The sequence below is a fragment of the Plutella xylostella genome, chromosome 21, assembly GCF_932276165.1.
Source record: "Plutella xylostella chromosome 21, ilPluXylo3.1, whole genome shotgun sequence".
In the NCBI taxonomy this organism is placed as follows: Eukaryota; Metazoa; Arthropoda; class Insecta; order Lepidoptera; family Plutellidae; genus Plutella; species Plutella xylostella.
The window spans coordinates 5,864,527-5,886,033 of NC_064001.1; the positions used below are offsets into that span (position 1 = coordinate 5,864,527).

A 21,507-nucleotide genomic window follows, 5' to 3' on the forward strand; every position below is an offset into this window, starting at 1 on the left:
CGAACAATGTGTCACTCAATGATGATTTACTCGTAGGACCACCTTTACAAGAAGATCTGAGAAACCTCATCATAAGATGGAGAATGAAACCCATATGTCTGGTTGCCGATGTACAAAAAATGTACCGAGAAGTTATGGTAACTGAAGAAGACGCTGATTACCAAAGGATACTGTGGAGATCAAACTCATCAGATGAGGCAAAGGACTACAGGTTGTTACGAGTGACATTCGGAACATCATCAGCACCGTTCCTTGCTGTCAGAACCTTAATGCAAATAGCTGAAGATGAAGGTAAAGATTTTCCTGCGGAAGCTAAAACAATAAAGGAAGACTTCTTTGTTGACGATCTTATATCTGGGAGAGACAATGTAGAAGAAGCTCTTCACGCAGCAATCACTATAACAGAAATATTACAAAGAGCAGGTTTCATTCTTAAGAAATGGTCGTCAAATAGTGAAGAATTACTAAATCAACTGAGACCACAACAAATAAATTCTGAAACAAATATAGATATCAAGACAGAAGGAACAATAAAGGCGCTCGGGTTGACCTGGAATCGAATCAAAGATGTACTTACCTATCAGCTGCATCTGCTTCCTCCTCCTGAAACAATAACAAAAAGAAAAATCCTTGCTGAAGCTCAAAGACTATTCGATCCGTTGGGTTTTCTTGCACCTGCTATCATACCTGTAAAAATAGTCATGCAGAAACTGTGGCGCGATGGAGTCTCCTGGGACGAAGAAGTGGAACCTGAAAGAAAAAGAGAATGGTTAATGATTAGAGAAAGTTTAGAGTATGTCAAGGAAGTTGAAATTGAGAGATGGCAACATACCTGTGAAGCCGTAGCAGAAAACACAACAGTTCACGGCTTCTGTGATGCGTCCAATAAGGCGTATGCCGCTGTAGCGTACATGAGAGTCGAAACCGCTGAAGGCAACTATGAGACCAGTATCATAGCAGCAAAGAGTCGAGTGGCACCAGTCAAACCAGTGTCACTTCCAAGATTGGAACTGTGTGGTGCCGTGCTGCTGTCTAGATTGTTAAAGCAAGTTCAAGAGGCCACCAGAATACCCAGTAGCCGTATATTTGCCTGGACTGATTCTGAAATTGTATTATCATGGCTATTTGGTGATCCTGCGCGTTGGAATGTCTTTGTGAGTAATCGCGTTGTTGAGATCCTAGACAACACTGGTAACCAGAGATGGCATCACGTTACATCAGAAAACAATCCAGCTGATGTAGCTAGTAGAGGATTAATGCTAACAGAACTAGTGTCCAACACACTATGGTGGAAGGGTCCAGCGTGGCTACAGAAGAAAGAAATACAATTCACTAGACCGAAAACTCAAACAGAAGAAGAACAGAGAAAGATACATGCAACACAAGAAATGGACGTTATACCAAACTTTGAAGAATATGACACTCTGCAAGAACTGATAAGAGTCGTGACATATGCCAGAAGATTTCTAAATTTCAAAAGACACAACGATACAGAAAAATCTTTTACCACTGAAGAGTTGGAAGAAACATTACGAAAGATAATAAGTACAGTACAGAAAATAGAGTTTACAAGGGAAATAGATGCATTGAAGGAGAATAAACCAGTGCACACCACGAGCGCATTACGACCACTCACTCCATACTTGGATACTGAAAATCTCCTCAGGGTGGGCGGTAGACTCAGGAATGCAGATATACCAGAGAACACAAAACACCCGATTATCTTGGGACACAAGAACACACTGGTTCCTTTACTCGTGGCCGATGCTCATATTAAGACCATGCATGGAGGCATTCAACTGATGATGGCTTATCTGAGAGCCCGTTATTGGATCATAAGAGTGAAGAGCATAGTAAGGTTACATATTCACAAATGCCTAGCGTGCGCCAAGGAAAGAGCTGCTCAAAGAACGCAAATAATGGGCGATCTGCCAAGGGCCAGAGTGACCCCAACGAGACCGTTTTTGCACGCTGGCGTAGACTTTGCTGGACCGCTCAATGTATCGATGGCGAAAGGAAGAGGCACGAAATGTTTCAAGGCATATATTTGCATATTTATTTGTATGAGCACAAAGGCGATCCACTTGGAACTCGTGGGAGACCTAACTGCAGACGCATTCCTCGGTGCATACAGAAGATACGTGGCAAGAAGAGGAAAATGCAGTCATTTGTGGAGCGACCATGGCACGAATTTTGTGGCAGCCAACAAGGAATTGACAAAACTATGGAAGGAAGCCAATTTAGAAATGCCAGATCATGTGAAAGATATGCTCATTGAAGAAGGTACCCAGTGGCATTTTATACCACCCTATAGCCCTAATTTCGGTGGTTTGTGGGAAGCAGGGGTGAAGTCTGTCAAATACCACCTGAAAAGAACCTTAAATCACAATCTTACCTTCGAAGAGATGTCGACAACACTATGTCAAATTGAAGCTTGTCTGAACTCCCGGCCCCTGTGTCCCATTGATACCGTGGATGTAGACAACATTGAAGTGTTAACGCCTGGCCACTTCTTGATCGGCGAAGCTCCCATAAACGTACCAGAACCTGATTTATGTGATACCAACTTGAACCGATTAACAAGATGGCAATTGACACAAAGATTAGTGCAACATTTCTGGCATCGATGGCAAGCAGAATACTTGACCCGTCTCCAAAATCGTCCGAAATGGCAAAGACGCAGCACAGAATACGAAGTCGGTGACATCGTGCTCCTGAAGGAGGAGAGCTTGCCCCCGGCCAAGTGGGCCCTGGCCCGCGTCGTGCAGAAGCATCCCGGCCAGGACGGCGCGTGCCGAGTCTATAGTGTCAAGTGTCGTGGAAAGGTGATAGTGCGATCTGTTACAAAATTGTGCGAACTGCCAGTGAACTGTGAGTGAGATTAAGTGGACTGTTAATTTGATGAACTTTTAAATGATTAGTGGTATGCATGATAGTTTTAAGTAATTTTACATAAAAGCATGGTCAATCGATATTTAGTTTTATCACCAGTTAAATTTATTGTGTGCTTACTTTGCAGAAATTTTAATTAATTGCTTCCAAAGTAAATAGGATTAAGAGAGATTTTGTAAAACCTTTATGTAAGGTTTTGGTGGGCGGCATGTTGATTGTTATATCTTATACTTATTGTGATTTAAACTATTTACCTACTCATCTATTTGTGCCTAGCTTTCTTGTATAAATTTGAAAACGCCCCGTGCGGCTATATTACTCATCTACTTATTTTGTATCATCAAATTCAGTGTGTATGAAGTTGGTCAGTTAGTTGCAAATAAATCATCGTTGCTTAGAGACGTCTTTTCCTCAAAACCTGTACCTATACAAGCAAAACTCAACCTTATTTACGTAACACACTCTGATACCCTATTATCGAATATGATTATAGGCGGATTTTGTTACATATTTTTGGTGGTAAAGTATACTAACAGGGTCGTTAGGTCTAGCTGTAAAAAGTTATGGTCAATTTTTTTAGATAAGTAGTCATTCTCTAAGACGTGTTTGTTGCTATTGTAGGTCAATGATAGAATAAGTTACTTTATACCGTAAAGTTAAAGCCTACTGAAATTCGGCGGGTCCATAAGTACTTATTAATACTATTAACATTACTGTTGCTACAGTCGGTTTTAACGTTTCTCATATTTTTCATTCTAATAATTATAGACTAAGGCCTAATTTCACACCATTCGGTTAGGTTAAAAATACCTCGGTTTGGTTACATGTTGGACCGTTAAGGTTAGTGAGTGTCCCACCATGCTAAATCACGGGGTTAACTCCCTTGATCGGGTGATAAACTTGATTGCTGCTGTGGGGTTCCGCTCAGACTTGGTTAAGACCGGTAACCAGGCAACGGGTTGTTTACTTGTCACTCATTCTGTCAAGATTCAAGATGGAAAAATGAACAGAGCCTTTGATAAACAATATACGAACTAGATGTTGTGTGACATAAAAAATGAAGCGAAATACTGTCTGGGTTTTATATAATGCCAAACCGAGATAAAAGTTTAAATTTAATGTCCTAACCTAACTTGGAACCGCAATATAGAAACACAAATTGATGGCCCTACCTGGAAATCGAACCCGGGATCCCTGGCTGATGAAGCTGAGCTTCTACCACTAGACCACAGAGGTAGATTCAAGAAGTTAAACCTAATGACTTAATGAGAACTATTGAATTAAGTGAAAAATCTTCTAACAAAATATTTTAAAATAAGACCTTACTTAGAAATTGATATGATATTTCCCGAGAAGTTTCTTTTGCACTGACACTCCATCTTGTTCGTTGTATTGTTTTTCAAAGGGCATGGCGTAATAATATTATTTTCAATGACGGATGTCAAAAAACAACCTCGGTAGAAATAGTAACCATGGCAACCTCAAAACCAAAAAGTTTGGTTGTTTGAGGTTGTTTGAAATCACAGAGACATAGACAACAAATTTCAATGAATATGACAGAATATTGAGTGAAGTGTGAGGGAAATGAGTGAATGATACACATAATGCTGGATTTATGAATGGTCTGTTAGATTTTCGTCGTGGGACTCATCCAGTTAACAAGGGTAATAATCCTTAAACGCGTCGTCAGCAAATCCGTTATTGAGACTGTAACTAACAGAATCATGAGAAACCAGGTCTAAGGCCTAATTTCACACCATTCGGTTAGGTTAAAAATACCTCGGTTTGGATAAATATTGGACCGTTAAGGTTAGTGAGTGTCCCACCATGCTAGATCAAGGGGTTAACTCCCTTGATCGGGTGATAAACTTAATTGCTGCTGTGGGGTTCCGCTAAGACTTGGTTAAGACCGGTAACCAGGCAACGGGTTGTTGACTTTTGACACATCTGTCAAGAATTCAAGATGGAAAAATGAACAGAGCCTTTGATAAACAATATACGGGTTTTATATACTGTCAAACCGAGATAAAAGTTTTAATTTAATGTCCTAACCTAACTTGGAACCGCAATATAGAAACACAAATTGATGGCCCTACCTGGAAATCGAACCCGGGATCCATGGGTGATGAAGCTGAGCTTCTACCACTAGACCACAGAGGTAGATTCAAGAAGTTTAACCTAATGACGTAATGACAATTATTGAATTAAGTCAAAAACCTTCTAACAAAATAATTTAAAATAAGACCTTACTTGGAAATTGATATGTTATTTCCCGCGAAGTTTCTTTTGCACTGACACTCCATCTTGTTCGTTGTATTGTTTTTCAAAGGGCATGGCGTAATAATATTATTTTCAATGACGGATGTCAAAAAACAACCTCGATAGAAATAGTAACCATGGCAACCTCAAAACCAAAAAGTTTGGTTGTTTGAGTTGTTTGACATTATAGAGACATAGACACCAATTTCAATGAATATGACAGAATATTGAATGAAGTGTGAGTGAATGATTCACATAATGCTTGATTTATGAATGGTCTATTAGATTTTCGTCATGGGACTCATCCAATTAACAAGGGTAATAATCCTTAAACGCGTCGTCAGCAAATCCGTTATTGAGACTGTAACTAACAGAATCATGAGAAACCAGGTCTAAATAGAATTTTGATAGCCATACATAAGCTATATAATAGAAAGCATCCTATTATATAGCCTAATTATTTAGTTAAATTATCTGAGTCATTATATTTTTCAGATTATCACGCATAACCTTTGCAAGGAAAAGATAAGCTAAAACTAAAAAAATAGGCCATGGACCATTGAAACCAAAAGCAACTTTGAAAATCATGGCCACATTTCATCTTCACTGCCTATTTGATAAAGCTTTTGGTTGCCTAGTTCCTTTCCCGTTCTATAGAAAAATATGAAAATTGTCGTCAGAGAATTGGGTCACACTAGGAAAATATCCGATAAAACGTTATAGCCATATAAATAATTTTGAAGGATTTCCAAGAGATGGAAAGTATGTTTTCATAATAATATGTACACGACACTTACCATAACATAAATAGATTTGGTTTACATGTATGGTAACATACTTTATTCTAGCAAATACGATTTATTATAGGCACAAATATATATAAATGTCATTTAAATATGTAAATGTTATCATAAATCCTCATAACAGAGTAAAAAGCCTAAATGAGTCATACGAGCCTTTTGGCTGAACATTTAATTTAATAAGTTGGGTATAATGTAGGTACTATACGTCTTTCACACAACTCGTTCCATCCCAGCGCGTCAACCATTTTCATTGTTTGAAAGTTACCAAATAGAAGACACATTTGAATCATGTCAGATAATAGTGTTGAAGATCCATTGGGGTTTGAATTATCTTCCAGGGTGATCAACACCAAAGCCGACATGAATACGGTTATTTGTATTCCGCATCCCAAATATTTGGCATTTATGTAAACATCCTAACTAATATTATAAATGCGAAAGTAACTGTGTCTGTCTGTCTGTCTGTCTGTTACTCTTTCACGCCAAAACTACTGAACGGATTCGAATGAAATTTGGTATACATACGGTCTAGACCCTGAGAAAGAACATAAGCTACTTTTTATCCCGGAATTCCCACGGAAAAACTTTTGAACAGCTAGTATTATATAAAATCATAAGAACTCTGCAAAAACTTAACGAACTTCTTATTATTGTAAAAATTATGTTAGTATTGAGATGCTAGGGAAGTATATATTATTATTATATTATATAAGGGAAGTGTAGAACTTATTCTACACTAAATGCACACACACATTCTTGTTAAAAGCATAACAACCAAGAAAGACACTTCCCTTCTGTGCCCTTACAGAAACAACATAACATATCAACAACAACGTAACAGCCGTCAGAACTATTCAACACCCATCCAAGATACTATCGAATAGCACAAAAGCGTCCTTGAGAGTCGGTTCTCAGCACAAAGTAGGTCTGTCGGGGTAATGCCTCCTATCTTTCTTTTTCACGCGCCCCTACTAAGCAAATAGGTCAGGCTTTTTGTGCTTCGAATTACCGTCACCTCTTTGAGTGGATCGCGCGAGGTGCATGCGCTTTTGAACTGCTTTAATTATAATGCGGATTGTGTTTCAAGCTGCGACTTGAATGTTTGTTGAAGTGTCTGTTTTATATTTTCTGTATTTATGGGGTTGTGCATGTATAGGTGAACCCTATATGTATCATACTAAGTGTGAAGGCGAAAATATTATCTCTAAAGCTCAGTTACCGTACACTACGTTATATTTACTAGCAAACAATAGATAAGACTGGTCCAGATCCTTCCAAAACATCAGATTGAAGAGGCAAATAATTATAATAATTATTGCGTCGTAGAAATTAAAGGAGTTATAAGATGTAAAGGGTTTCATGACGAAATTTTCGTCGCCATATTTTCATTGAGCAGCTTCCACGCAATTTACAAAGACTTCAGGCAAACCAATTTATACAAGTCTGTACTTAACAATAAATCATTTTAGTATTTCGCTTTGTAATCTGTTCCGTTCATTAATCCTTTTGACTTTAGAAGTACATTGAAGATAACAATGGACCCTCAATTGTCTCTAGAATCTTCTAATATTTTAAATGAGCTTAACGAATATTAACTAATTACTTTTTAGTAGGTATAAAGACTGTTTGATAGAAATAATTTCAACACTACTGAAAAGATGCACCTTATATTGATGATCTACCAGACAGACTAAACATATTTTTACTAGAAACATACCGTAAGCAAATAACTTATTGGATCTACCATACAATTTTACCTCCTACTTTAGAAATTTTGTATGAGACGTCGCAAAAAACCATTAGCGAGAGCATGTTTGCGAAAGTTAAATTTGAACAGTGCATCAACATCAACATATCTAAGCAACAACAATAGTGTGGATGAAAACATTCACTATTTTCACCCCACGAGCTGCTGTTAAAAAAATTACATATCAATTTTTGACCAACATAATATAGCTTATCGCTTCACACACATACAATCCTCGCTCATGCCATCCTTCTCCCGCAGGGATGTCAGTGGGCGGCGACGGCAACGTGTCCTCCACTACAGAGACTACCCCGGCGCTGGAGGAGCCCGAGCCGTCGTCGCAGCCCTACTTCGACAACGCGACCAAGCGGGAGTACACCGCCGCGGTCGGACAGCCGGCGTACCTGCACTGCAGGGTGAAGAATCTTGGCGATCGCGCTGTGAGTTTTGTTATGTTATCATAATTGACTATGTTTTTGGTGTAGTTCTGTGGGCTTAATCGTGGCTTCACTGTTGATAATATTATGAATGACTTTGGTTTTGTATAGTTCAGTGGGTATGGTGGCTTCACTGTAGCCTGAACATAGTTTATTTTGCAGCGATGATTATAAAAACAACATTAAAAGCTAAAAAAAATTCTAAAGTCTGTTTTTAAATCTCAGATACTAAATTGGTAGATTCTTAACTGTTCATCAACAGTCGATTGTTCCGCCAATAGAACGATACGACTTAAGTTTTTAACACGAAAGCAAAATATTTTTTATTACGCGCTAATATCAATGCTGTAGTATTGCTACGCCGTGCTACGCCGTAAGTATGCTACGCCGTAGTATAGCTACACCGTGCTACGACGTACTACGTAGTGTGCTAGTTTTTGTAAAACTGATTTTTTTGTTTTTCAGATACTAGATGCATAAAACAAAAAAACTCTCTATATGTACCTATTTGAATTTATTTGACAAAATTTTATACAGTCTACGAGTATACTTAGTAAGTTAGTGTTAGTCTGTACATGTTGGATTGATTTAAAATATATAATTATCTTATTTTAATAAATTAGGTAGGTATAATTTAAATACAAAAATATATGTAAATTTAAACGTCATCTCCATATAAAATTCATGACAGATGTGTCAAAAGTAAACCACTACTCCCTGGTTATGCTCTAACAGAGAATGGAGAAATTGGCACTAAACCTATTTTTTAAAATGTACAATCATTTTAAGTGTCCAAACTGAAAGTAGTGACATTCCTTTAAACGCGGTCTCTGCCGAGGCGAGTTATACAGTTGTGGTTTTGATATTACAGTGTTAGTTAGAGCGGTGGAGATAGAACGTAAATGGTCATTTGTGGCGAGTCCGCTAGTCTCTTTGTGTCAAAGAGTTTTGAACTCGGCAGTACACGCCGTATGCATTTCGCCTCGTGAGTCGTGACCTTTTACGCTTTTATGTTTAAGTATATAAATAGTAATTTTCCTTTGCGCTTGGCTCTTTTATAGTATGAGATTATTTTATGTTATTTCTAGATGCAGAAACCGTGCTCCAGAGGAATGAAGTGCTCAATAAGAGCATATTATTAACAACCTGCATTATTGAGGGCCTTTTTTCTCAGATAATTCTCTACTAATCATGCTCTATTTGTATGGATAATGATGTCGATTCTGAAGGTGGAAATTCTAATTTTAATGCTGTCATAACCTTAAATTCTTTGTTTAAAATTCGACTCCATGACTGTTTTCTGAAATCTCATTTTATACTAGCTTTTTTTTTTGTTTGACAGTGATAAAATTAGAATTTCTGCCTTCAGAATCGAGATAAATATAGTTTTAAAATAGGTTCTTTAGTATCTGTGACGCAAACATATATATTTTTAATTCCGACCGCTGTGGTGATATGAATGAGATCTAAACACAACACCAGCAAGGAACGTTTGCAGTATTTGTAAACTGTTTTTATTCAAAGTTAGTACCAAGTTAGGGCTGCTTTTTCAATGGTCAGATAAGTGTTATCTGAAGAATAAAATTGTTGCTGTCATTGTCTAATACAAACATTCAGATGTATAACAGCAACAATTTTATTCCTCAGATAACGTCAGTACGTGATTATTTTTAAAAGTAGCATTAAAGCCGCTTAGTTTGTGAAATAATAATGTAATATTCTAATTTTTTCAACAACAAAGTTAAACTTATTGTTAATAATTTGGTCCGGAAAGTTACAGTAAACGGTCCAATATCAAAACAAAGTTTACGAATAAAATTAATGTTTCTATGAATTCCAGGGTATTTTTGGACGAAGCGTATTTTCGATGTAGGTAAAACGGATATTACTCGAAATAGATTTTGATTTAATTTATCTACACTATCATAACAAACATTAACACAAGCGAAATATTTTTTTGGAAACCATTCACACAAAACTAAAACGACGTTTATTTCAAAACATTACTAGATCGATTTAAATGATATCTCAGTGAGATCTAAAGTACACATCGTCAACATCATTTGAACAATACATAGCCAGAAATAACTAAAATTGTCGGCAATTCTTTGTTTTATAGCTGCGTACCTTAGCACATAATAGATCTCAAAATAAAACCCAGTAAATAGTAATGAGAGTGGAACGAGAAAAATACAATGCAACCAGCGGTCCATTACTGCAGCTATAAAATCTGATATTGAAAATGAAAACGCTTATTACGCCGCTCAGTCCTGAGAACAATTCGTTTTCTTCTGCATAAAAAGCTCTAAGTTTACTCAGAACAATAGCTCAAGTTACTTTCGCCACCTGCAGGCTGCAATCCCGTCTTCGAACTCAATGTATAATTCATGAGAATAGGGGATATTGCCAGAGGGACTCCCGGCAGGCTTTAGAACACATCTTTGAAATAGTCAACTGAGGGAAAATACACACCCTTTACATACACGCATGGGGAGGGATGAAGCCGTGATAGTCATTTGTTTTGCCGTCGACAAAATCCCGGAAATAAACGTAGATTTAAGTCAGCAGTGTGTCAAGTCTCCTGTGTTCATGTCATGACACATAAAAAAAACACTTGAAAACTCTGTGGAATGGGGGTTTGTTTATTAAGATTATGTTAACTGTAATCTTAAGCCCCAGTTTCTCCAAAGTCAGTTATCTAATCGACCAGGGATTGGTTACTCAATTATTCGTCATCTCCATATAAAATTCTTGGCAGATGTGTCAAAAGTCAACCACTAATACCTGGTTATTCTCTAACCGACTATGGAAAAATTGGCACATAAAATGTCAAAAATGTTTCGACTGTATTGTATACCGCTTAGGTACATCTCCTAGACAAAAATGAGAATTCTCCTTTAAAATAATCATTATAATAATGTTGGTAACAATTGACGCAGCCATACTAATTAATTGCTTCATTACTACGTGCCTACCTTGTAATTAGCTCGTGTGTAATTATTACAGTATAAGGTTTCCAAAAGTAAGGCAGTCATTGCGCACTGAAATTCGTAACCTATTTAATTTAGCAGCATAATAATTAATATTTAATACCTCAATTCTACTTAGTACAGTGCCATTCTCCTTCGTAAGGCTAGACTCTTCCGTCGCTTTCTTGTACAAAACAGTTTAGCGCAGAACAAACGAAGTAATTTTTATTTACTGCATGGGAGGCCGTGGGTTAGAACTTCATGTCGGTTAAATCAGTTTTTTTTTCTCTTTTATATGGGTACATCTGCACGTACTAGATAAATAAAAAATCATTAAATTTGGCCTCTCCTAAACAAAGTTATCCTATATCTACCTTGAACTCAGTTGAGCCTAACAAAGATACCTTTTTGATAGGAAATTCAATTAAAAATTCCGTTAATAATTTTCTATTCAGAAGTAGTTTGATATCTACACACTATTTAAACTTTCACTGTTAAGTTATCTGGGGAGTGATTTTCAAAACTAGTTTTCGTCAAGGATATACAAATACATTCACAAGAAAATAGAAGAGTTAACGTCTCCCAAAGGGAAATCTAAGGAATGGAAAAGCCCTCTTTCATGCTCCGTATCAGAGAGAACAGAGCGCCTCTGGGATGCTTACAACTTAAACTGAATGCCATTAAAATAAATAGTAGCTTTCGACCCATATCCTGTTTTTTTTAAACTTCTCTAGGTATGTTGTTGTTGTTGTTCAGAATTGAAATCGAAGAAAGAATCTCCGTCTACTAACAACTTAAAATTAATGGTTACAAACCTCACCTGCACTGCATGTAGTATTTCTTCTAATGACCAAAAAAAACTGTCAGTTTCACAAAACTTTAGTATGGAATGCAATGCTGTTATTGGCTGTAGGTTATGACTATGACCTAAGTTCCTGACTAAGCAGATTTACGGAAGTGAGGAACTGAGTCTTAAATCCAGTAGTACACAGTAATAATATTACGCTTTAGACTTACAGAGTTAGCAAATGCTTATCTTAAATTATACTAAAACCGCGACACTAGATTCACGCTATAATTTCTGCTGCAAATCTGGATTTAAATCTACATAATATTATAAATGTAAATTGTAAATAGTTAAGTTATCTTTAGGTGTCCAAGGCACTATTAGCACAGAGTAAAGTTTAAAAACCTTGCTTTGTGGGTAAAGTAGCGTATGCAAAGGAATATGAATGATAGAGTAACTTTTCCTCAATTTCCGTCTTCGGTTCCACATTTCATTACTTTTTGAAATAATTTACTACTTTCTTTCATCATTTTCATCATCATCAGTCTGTAATCATCCACTGGTGGATATGGATAAGGACATAGTCTTCTCCGTGGGAGGACAACACTCGTTGTAGGCATTATAGTGAGTTTTGACTTTCCTATTTAACCCTAAATTAGAAGTTAAATTTAAAAGACGACCGCGATTTTCTTTAGTACACAATAAATCAGATATTTTAAACCAAATATTTTCCCTATTATTTTGAATAATGCATATGCCATATTCCTCTGCCTATGTTATTATTACCCCCAGCTAATTTGAACTTTAACGATTCCTTTTATGTGGGAAACGATTTCAATAAAATTTCAATGGATTTATTTTACCACCGCGTTGAACGGAACGGAAAAGAATAATTTCATGAACATATGTTCCAGTTCTGAAATCGAATAAAAATATTCCATAACAATTTTATGTAAGGCTCTTTATTAACTATCACAATGATACACTGTTTTTAGTAACATTCTAGAAATTATTTTTTGCCACTTAGGTACTCGTACGATGTTTTTAAAAAGTGTTTTATATTTCGGATGTATCAGATAGATATATACTACATAGATAGAATACGCTTTATTTGCACACCAACAAAGAATCATAGGTATAACAAATTGCAACTTAATTAGGGTACAAAAGGCAGTCTTATCACTAAAAGTGATCTCTGCCAGACAACCTTTGGATGGAGGGAATAGGAGATAAGATTGTATTTTATGAATCCAACGTCATATTATCCATTTGTATCAATTTTGTTTTTCAAAAGCATGTATATCGTGGGGGCACTGAGCTTCCCGCATTCCTGGCCTCATCGCATGGGGCATTGGAACTCGTCACTAATATTCTTAACATTGATGGTGATGGGTTTCGTATCCCTTTCGTTGATAAGAGGACGATGTGGCATCTAGAGCAAGTCTGGACGAAAGCAAAGGCGTAGAGCTGGCACGTTTGCGGGCGGTCTCCAAGCCTGAGGCGGGTATTTGGCTACATGCTTTGCCTTCTCCACAGCTGGGAACCCTCTTGGACAACGATTCGTTGCGTGTGGCTGTCGGACTGAGGCTAGGCTGCAAAATCTACTACCACCACTACCATATATGTCGGTGTGGTGCACAGGTCGATGCACAAGGACGGCATGGTCTCCATTGCGTCCGGAGTGGGGGAAGGCTGTCGCGGCATCACGCCATCAACGACATCATCCGAAGAGCTTAGTTTCGCCAATATCCCGTCTATATGTATTAGAGCCCCCGGGGCTTAGCAGAAACGACGGGAAAAGGCCAGATGGCCTCACATTGATCCCCTGGGAGAAGGGGCGCTGCTTGCTGTGGGATGCTACATGTGTTTGCACTTTTGCACCTTCACATGTAGCATCCACCATTGCAACTCCCGAGGCCGCAGCAGAACTAGCAGCAAAACAGAAAATAGCCAAATATAGCGGCCTCATGGACAACTACATCTTTGTGCCCGTGGCTACGGGAATCTGGGGTCATGACGGCAAAACATTCATCAAAAGCATAGGCCGTCGCATGAGGCACTGCGGGCTAGACATCCGCTCTGTAACGTTTCTGATGCAGAGGATCTCTCTGGCTGTACAGCGAGGCAACGCTGCCAGCGCCTTCCTGCTGCGTTCCGGAGCAAAAAACATAGTTTTTTTTTGTTTATAGTTAGGCTATAGGTACCTATAGTCATAAGTTTTTCTAAAGTTTAGAATAAGTTATTTAGATTGTATTGTGAACATAGATATTTACAGTTTGATTAAATGATTTACGCAATTATGAACAACATTATGACAAATCTCATAAAATATGAAAAATAAATAACTGTATACAAACAAATGAAATTGATTGTCAGAGAAAATGTAATTTACACCGTGATCTGTTTAAACCCGTTTACTTTATACGTAGTGTTACTTACATGAATATTACCTACCAACACATTGCTGAAATAAAGCCTTTAGCAATCCTCAACTCGCCACAACACTCTGTACTAGGCCTATCACACTTAGACCTATAATACCTATAAGACAGCCCCAAGAGCTCTGCCAACCACCTGTCTGGGGCAGTCGGTCTACTAAACCTCTTAAATCCCATGATTCTACTTAAGACGTATTTGGGGTCAATTTGTAGCCAGCGGCAAATCGCCTCTATTCTACCCTTCCATCGAAAAATAATAGATTATTATTATTATTATTTGGTGGTTAATCTGTTAGCTGCCTAAGCTGGTGTGATCCCGGCTACGAAGCGGATTATGTATAAAACAGATACTCGTACCTATCTACTTAAATGAAGTTACAGTTCTGCTCACTAATTCAGGGCTGATTCAGCTCGTCATTTTGAATGCTATTCCAAAGATTAAGAATTCCTAGATAATTATATATGATGATGATGAAGATGAAGATAATTATAAAGAGTTTTCTTTATTAATTTGCACACCATTGCATTGTTAAAATGGTGCAACTGGGCCTTAAAGCCAGATAAAGAGTTCCTTTTAGTTTTTAAGTTTCTGAATCTAATATATGTTAATTTTACAGAAGTTGTAACCTAGAGTTAAGTAAAATAGTTTCTTATTATCGTTATATGTGTTATGTTCCGATGAAGGCGACATGGTCTTTCTTTGTTAGTACCAAGCTTTCTATAAAAATAAAGGATTAAAAAAAAAAATTGCACACCAAAAAGAAAATTAACAAGTTGTAACTTAATTAGGGTACGAGACGGTTCGAGACGGCTTCCAGACAACCTTTGGATGTATTTATGCCATAGACAACGCGGACTCGGGTGATGTACGCAGTTCACTGTGAAAACATCGCGTTCCTCAGAATACGGAGCTGCACCTTTCTACATGGCGTAAATTGACCTATTTCGCGAACTGGCCACTAACAGCCCGTTGGCAAGTAACACGGGCGGGTGTGCTGTAAACGAAAATAAATTGTCCACTTGGATGTGCCAGCGCATAGTCCACCCTCCAGCCAGAGTTATGGCGGGAATCGCAGTTATGTGTAATATTGTAAAGAGTTTCATAATGTTTATTTGTGGAAAACTGTGGTTTTTGACCCGTGAGCGACGAATAGAGACTTGTGTTTGTTTGCGAAAGTGTTCATTAGACACAAGAGTTATTTTAATATATTTCATTGATAACACATCGTCAGTTAATAGTATGTAAACATAAACGGTTACGGTTATACGCTTTGTATCTATAGATATCATGAGTGTAACAACCTCGAACGCATTTTATGAAATAAACTCCTTTAGTACCTACTTCACCTATCTCGTTATCACAATCATACGTATAACAAACAAGCAAACTTACATTATTTTTAATGAAACCATTCCCGTGCAAAGAAATAGTAAAACCACTTAGTAAGCAGTGGAATTGGCGCCAAAGCGAATTCGCCACAACCGTTTCCTCGCTTCTTATTGGTTAATGGAGCTGAGCGGGGCACATAATACTGGTATACTTCTGTATCTAGTAAAGTAGGTATGTATGTAGAAGCTGTGTGTATGTACATGTGCGTGTGTGTAAGACTTGATTTTATTTCAGCCTCGGAATAATTTTCGTCGAGCTCACTTTCAAGGAATACTAAATGCTTAAAAAAGTTTTTTTTATCGAACCGCAATGAAAACATTTTGTGATTTCAGGCTACAAAGGCCCGACATAAGGTTCACTGATGAAATTCATGATTTATTTTTTGTTTATTAAAACTTTTCCAGGTACAACCTATGTCTATATCAATACGTATATAAACGTATGTAGTGGTACGTCTGTACCACTGGGGTACCTTAGGACAGCAACAACAATAGGTACAACGTATTATGTATACCTCTATAACATCTTCCCCGTTATTTATTATAAAAAAAACTACCGAAACCTTTATTTGAATTAGGAATAATTTAACAAGCGTAGTGCAGAGGTCCTTCTGGTCACTCCGAAATAAAACAACGTAGGAAGAGGTCGAGGGCGCAAATCTGTACGTTTTGGAAGTGAGCCAGCGGTAGAGCCGCCATGACATTACTGGCTGTTTCGCGGTTAATAACGGCTTTATTCCATTTTTAAATTTAAAAACCGCGCGAATTTTACTCGCTTGGCTCGCCCTATTGGGTGTTTATTACACAGGTGTTCGTTTTTTGGGTCCCGTAAGCCAGCTAATAAGGCCCTTTTTGAAGGTTCTCTCAGTCTGTTCGTAAGTCAGCATACTATATCCTACAAGTATCTTGTATATATGTATCATATTTTTTTACAAAGTTTACAATGTCCCCATCTGTAGTGTAACAAATTAAGTAAGAACAAACTGTAAACTATTTCAAAGTTATGCGTATAAGTAATTTTAGTCGTTTGTCCCCTTACCCAGTACCTACATTATGGTATTTTTTGTATTATGATTATGATACAGAACCCTCCAAATGAAAAATAAACACGTGGGTTAAAAACTCTGGCAGGTATACACACAAACAATTTTATGAGGGCTGCTTATTTAATGGAGCTGTTTACCACAGGTGAGGTACAGGTTTTTTTGTAACACACACGTAGACCAGCTCATAGACAGGTCTCTGAGCTGGCCCAAGATCGTAAACAATGGCGGCGCTTTACTTCGGCCCTGTGCTCCCCAGCGGAGATTGGGAATAAGTAAGTAAGTAAGTACACGTAGACACAAGCTGCATAAAAATGAATGTGTAATTAATTAATTACACTTTATCACTGTTTTATCAATCCACTAAACTTTGCAAACAAACCAATAAAGTATTTGACGTATTTTTCATGAAATTTTACCTCATACTAAAATGTATAATGTACAACTACATAATACATCTGTAATGTAGCAGTTCAGCTGGAGCGGGTCTGGACCACCGGGGAGCGACCCCTGGGTGAATCGACCACTCTGGCCTCCCCCGAGAGTAGGGGTTGGATGCTATATTAAATATGTACTTACCCTAATGACTACTGGTTTCCTAGTGCTTAGGGCTGGTACTGAATGTCTCTCGAATGGTGTATACCGGGAAGCGGTCCTAGGCTAGCTCAAGTCGGTGCCGGGCCTCTGAAGGAGTCTCCGGTCACCCTGGGGGATTATAATATGACCGTGAAGCGGTCCTAGCTATTCTATCCTTATTCCTGAGGCCCCTGGAGGGAAATAACCTCGGTAGGTGTACGGGATGGAAATGAATAACACGGATTACAATATACAACAATTAGGCGGGACTGGCTCCGCTTTATTTACAATAATAACTTATATGTCTAGTACTTACAGCTTGTAACTATATATTCACCACACAAATGCACAAATAAGGATAATTATCTATTAAGTATCTAACTATTTAAACAGGGCCCTGAAGGGGCAAACGCGGATTTATAGCAAATAGTAGGAAAGGACAAAGGGTACAGGATCTTGGGCTAATAATTGCAGCCGCGCCGCGCTCGAAGCCTCAGTCACAACGAGGGGGTAACCAAGCTGCGCCTATCGAGACCAGATCGTCGCGACGCAGGCTATACAATAAGGGTGAGTGGGAAGGAAGCACGGGATGGGAGCTGATCAGACGCCGGAGCTGGAGTTGACGAATGGTGCCGGAGCGGCGGTCTTGCGGTGCTTTATAGGTGCGGCGGCCGTGCCGTCCCGCTTCCCCTCTGGTCACCCGGAGTGGTCTGTGCGGTGCCCCACCCCGCGGCGTTCTTGTTGTTGGCTCGGAGATGCGGGTAGGTGTGTGGCCGTTGTTGTAACGACTTCGTTACATTCTCCCCCCTCAACAGTAGAATTTTTACCTGATAAAAATTCACAAGATCTGTATACATATTGTCAAAGGGGATTATGCGGTTAAACGGTTATTTTTACGGGATTATTTGTGCATTCGGTATTATATCTTTATGCTATTATTACAAGTTATATTATTTCGGTATGCAGTATGCATTATTATTTACTTTAGCAAAAAAAACAAGATTATAAGGTAAATAGTACATGAGCATTTCATCTTTGCTTAGTGCAGGTAAATTCGGACGGAAACGGTGTATTCGGTATTCTTTTCTATACAAAAGATTGTGAATATTTTGTTTTTATGAGCATGAGCAAGGATAAAATGCGCGGTTGGTTTTACTTACATTGTAGGCTATGTACAACTTATTGTGTACTCGGTATACATTTTCCTTCTTATATAATATAGTTTCGGTTATTTACTGATGCAATTTACTAAGTTCTTTACATTGCAAATCAATTAAAAGTTAAAATTTATACGGCGCATGTGCCCTTGCGCTGCTGAAATTTACTCGGTTTGACACTTGACAATGAATGAGCCGTTTTCCTTGACAGCTGTCAGTTGAGCTTTTGGGTAAGCCGATAGATGGCGTGAAAACGCAGTGTACCAACTGTCAAAAATTACATAGAGAGCAAAGAGTACTAAACTCAGAATAAGAACTCACTAGTTGTGATTAAATGTCGGGTGGTAGCGCGAGCCATCCTTCCGAGGCTCAGACTGCATGTGGCTTGGGATAGTGCTAAGTATTCTGTGAATACGGCTTTCCGTCCAGTTAGTTTGGCATTCCGTTTTCGTAACTCTATCTTCAGATTGGCAAGGGACCATGATCCATAGTCCTTAGGCATTATTACAGTATAGCAGTCACTATCACAAGAGTCACTATCTCAAAAGAGTCACTATCTCAAGTGCACTAACTCTACAGTATCAAGGGAGGAGGAGCAGATAGCTCAACTACAACTCAATTAATACAGGAGAAACACAAGGAAACTGAGAAAACTTGAAAAGAACGGCTGTACGCACAATCGCACTGAACGCTGAAGCAACAGTGACATCGACATCATAGAGAAAATAATACTACAATTCTACCTACCTACGTCACTTTCACATTTCGTTAGCCTCACAGAATAACATATTGTGATCTGAGTGTGTTCTGAGGGTTTGAAAGTTGGTCACAACCCCAGACAACGCCATCTATTTATCCAAAAAGGAACTTTTTTTTTTTTTAACAAACGCCTCATTAACAACCAAAATTCTAACCTATGTACAGTCAGGTGCAGAAAAACCTGACCCCCTGCATTTCAAATAGAAATTCAAACTACGCAAAGCCAATTTGTCGGTGTGACGTATGTTGCGGTAGTGCTCGTGTCTATAGACAGACACAGAACTATTTTACTATTCTCCTATTTATATCCATCATTTAGATTTTAGATAATATCCATCATTTACACAAACTAACGAATTCATAGAACAATAATATTATGAAATACAAAATTTAAATTATTTTTGTTTTTCATCTGGGCTCGAACCCGCGGCCCAATTATTCGCAAACCAACCATTTGCCCGCTACGCCACGAAGCTTATTGAACTCGTTTGCAAAATAGTGAATATGTTGCGGTTCATTAGCAAAAGTATAGTCTATGTAGTGAATAGTGATAATTGTTTACAATATGAAATATTATAAGCGCAGAGGGTATTTTGAATTTATTTCTCATTTGAAATTGTAGACTTGAAGAGAATGTTTTGTTGCATTGAGATGTGTTTTGTTAATTCCATCTGATTGATCTGATTTATATTTATACCTATAATATAATCAAAATTATTGATTTGTAACGATGACAAACGAATTTATTAACAAGGTCATCATTATTAATTGAGTTAAGTGCCAGGACAACATTGGGTTCGTATTTTCTCTTTATAATTTTATTGGTTACTTTATATATTATTGGCTTTCATTTATTTTACTTATAGATTATCATAATATACTTTTTACGCTATAGTAATAATGTCACAATTATTATATTCATTAAGGCATGATCAAATTATTGTTTTTAAAGGTTACCGAAGATGGATGTCCTATAATGGGCCCTGAAGAACTGTTATAAAATAACTAACGCATGACAAGATTTAATTTGAGAATTTTAAGGATGATATTATGGTTGCTGTTTGCATTGCGTGAGAAATATCTTCTACACGATAACAGCACAACTCGCAATGAAGAAATGGAACATTATAACTATGTTATTATACGTTTAGTAGGTATTTAACGGGTCCCCAGTTTAAAAATGAGTAAAATTTATTTAGTAGTAAGATAATTATTTGTTCATACTGTTAAGATAATTGATTACATATTTATAAGTAACTACTTAGTAATAAAATTGTTGCTTATTTATAATTTAATTGTAGAAAACAACAAGAGATGTAAATTGTGAAATTTAGTAACATGTTGGTTCTCATTGTTGTAATTCTACAATTTTTGAATTTGTTTACTTTTGGTCATAATTATTCTGCATACAGACTAATAATATTTACTTGTTTAGTGAAATAAAGTTCTTTTTCTTATAAATTATGTTTTTATTTTATTTCCTGTTCATATTGATAAAGATAGTCTAAAATAACCTATCTATAATGATTAACAAAGTAAAACATAAAAATAAATTTTAAAAGTCACACCTCCCAGAGATTTGAACTCTGAACCTCCATATTGAAAGCCGAATACCTTAACGATTACACCACACCGTCAAGTAGTTAAACTGGTGAAAAATGCAATCACTTCGTATCACACTGAGCTGGCTTGCAATAGTTAAAAGTGAACAACACAGGTTTTAACATTCTGGCATGAACTTTATGAAGCTAGTTCCAATATTTGATTTAAGATGGCGCTTAAATTAATAAAAGTCGATATTTAGCGCCATATTTTAACACACATACAGAAGTCTTAGTAACGAAACAAGGTGTATGTAGTTCAAGGTTATTTTACATAGGTGGCGCCTATGTGGGAGGGTTGTAGTTATAGCTATATAGGGGATCAGGATTAATTGCACTTGACTGTACGTTCACAGAGTAACGTATTGGGCTGCGTTCAAAAATGTTACAATCCTTATTCTAAGTCTGAGCAAAATTTTTTACCTGTGACTTGGATGTAAAAAGGTGGTTGTTATACGTTTAACATATCTGTGTGTCTATTATTTACTTATATTATATTATACTACGGACGGACGGTATTAAATGTGTGCATTTGCGTTTACATTTTTACCTATTTCTATATTTTTGATACAGATTGTGGTTTTTCGGTTGTACATCTATAATTAATTAAATTACTAATTATACACAGTTAATAAGATTTATACGGTACG

General features: G+C 37.3%; 1 protein-coding gene and 1 long non-coding RNA gene across 2 annotated transcripts in view; one reads left to right on the plus strand and one right to left on the minus strand.

Moving 5' to 3' along the window:
* The window catches only part of LOC105388952 (hemicentin-2), a 103,089-nt gene that overhangs the window by 57,721 nt on the left and 23,861 nt on the right, over positions 1–21,507 (plus strand). The window contains exon 3 of the mRNA XM_011559999.3: positions 7,963–8,141. Coding sequence (XP_011558301.2) covers positions 7,963–8,141 — 179 coding nt within the window. The remainder of the gene's footprint in view (positions 1–7,962; positions 8,142–21,507) is intronic.
* Positions 17,913–18,671, minus strand: LOC125490240. Its single transcript, XR_007267563.1, has 2 exons — positions 18,501–18,671; positions 17,913–18,167 (listed from the first exon to the last, which is right to left on the minus strand). It is a non-coding gene; the product is annotated as an uncharacterized LOC125490240 (long non-coding RNA).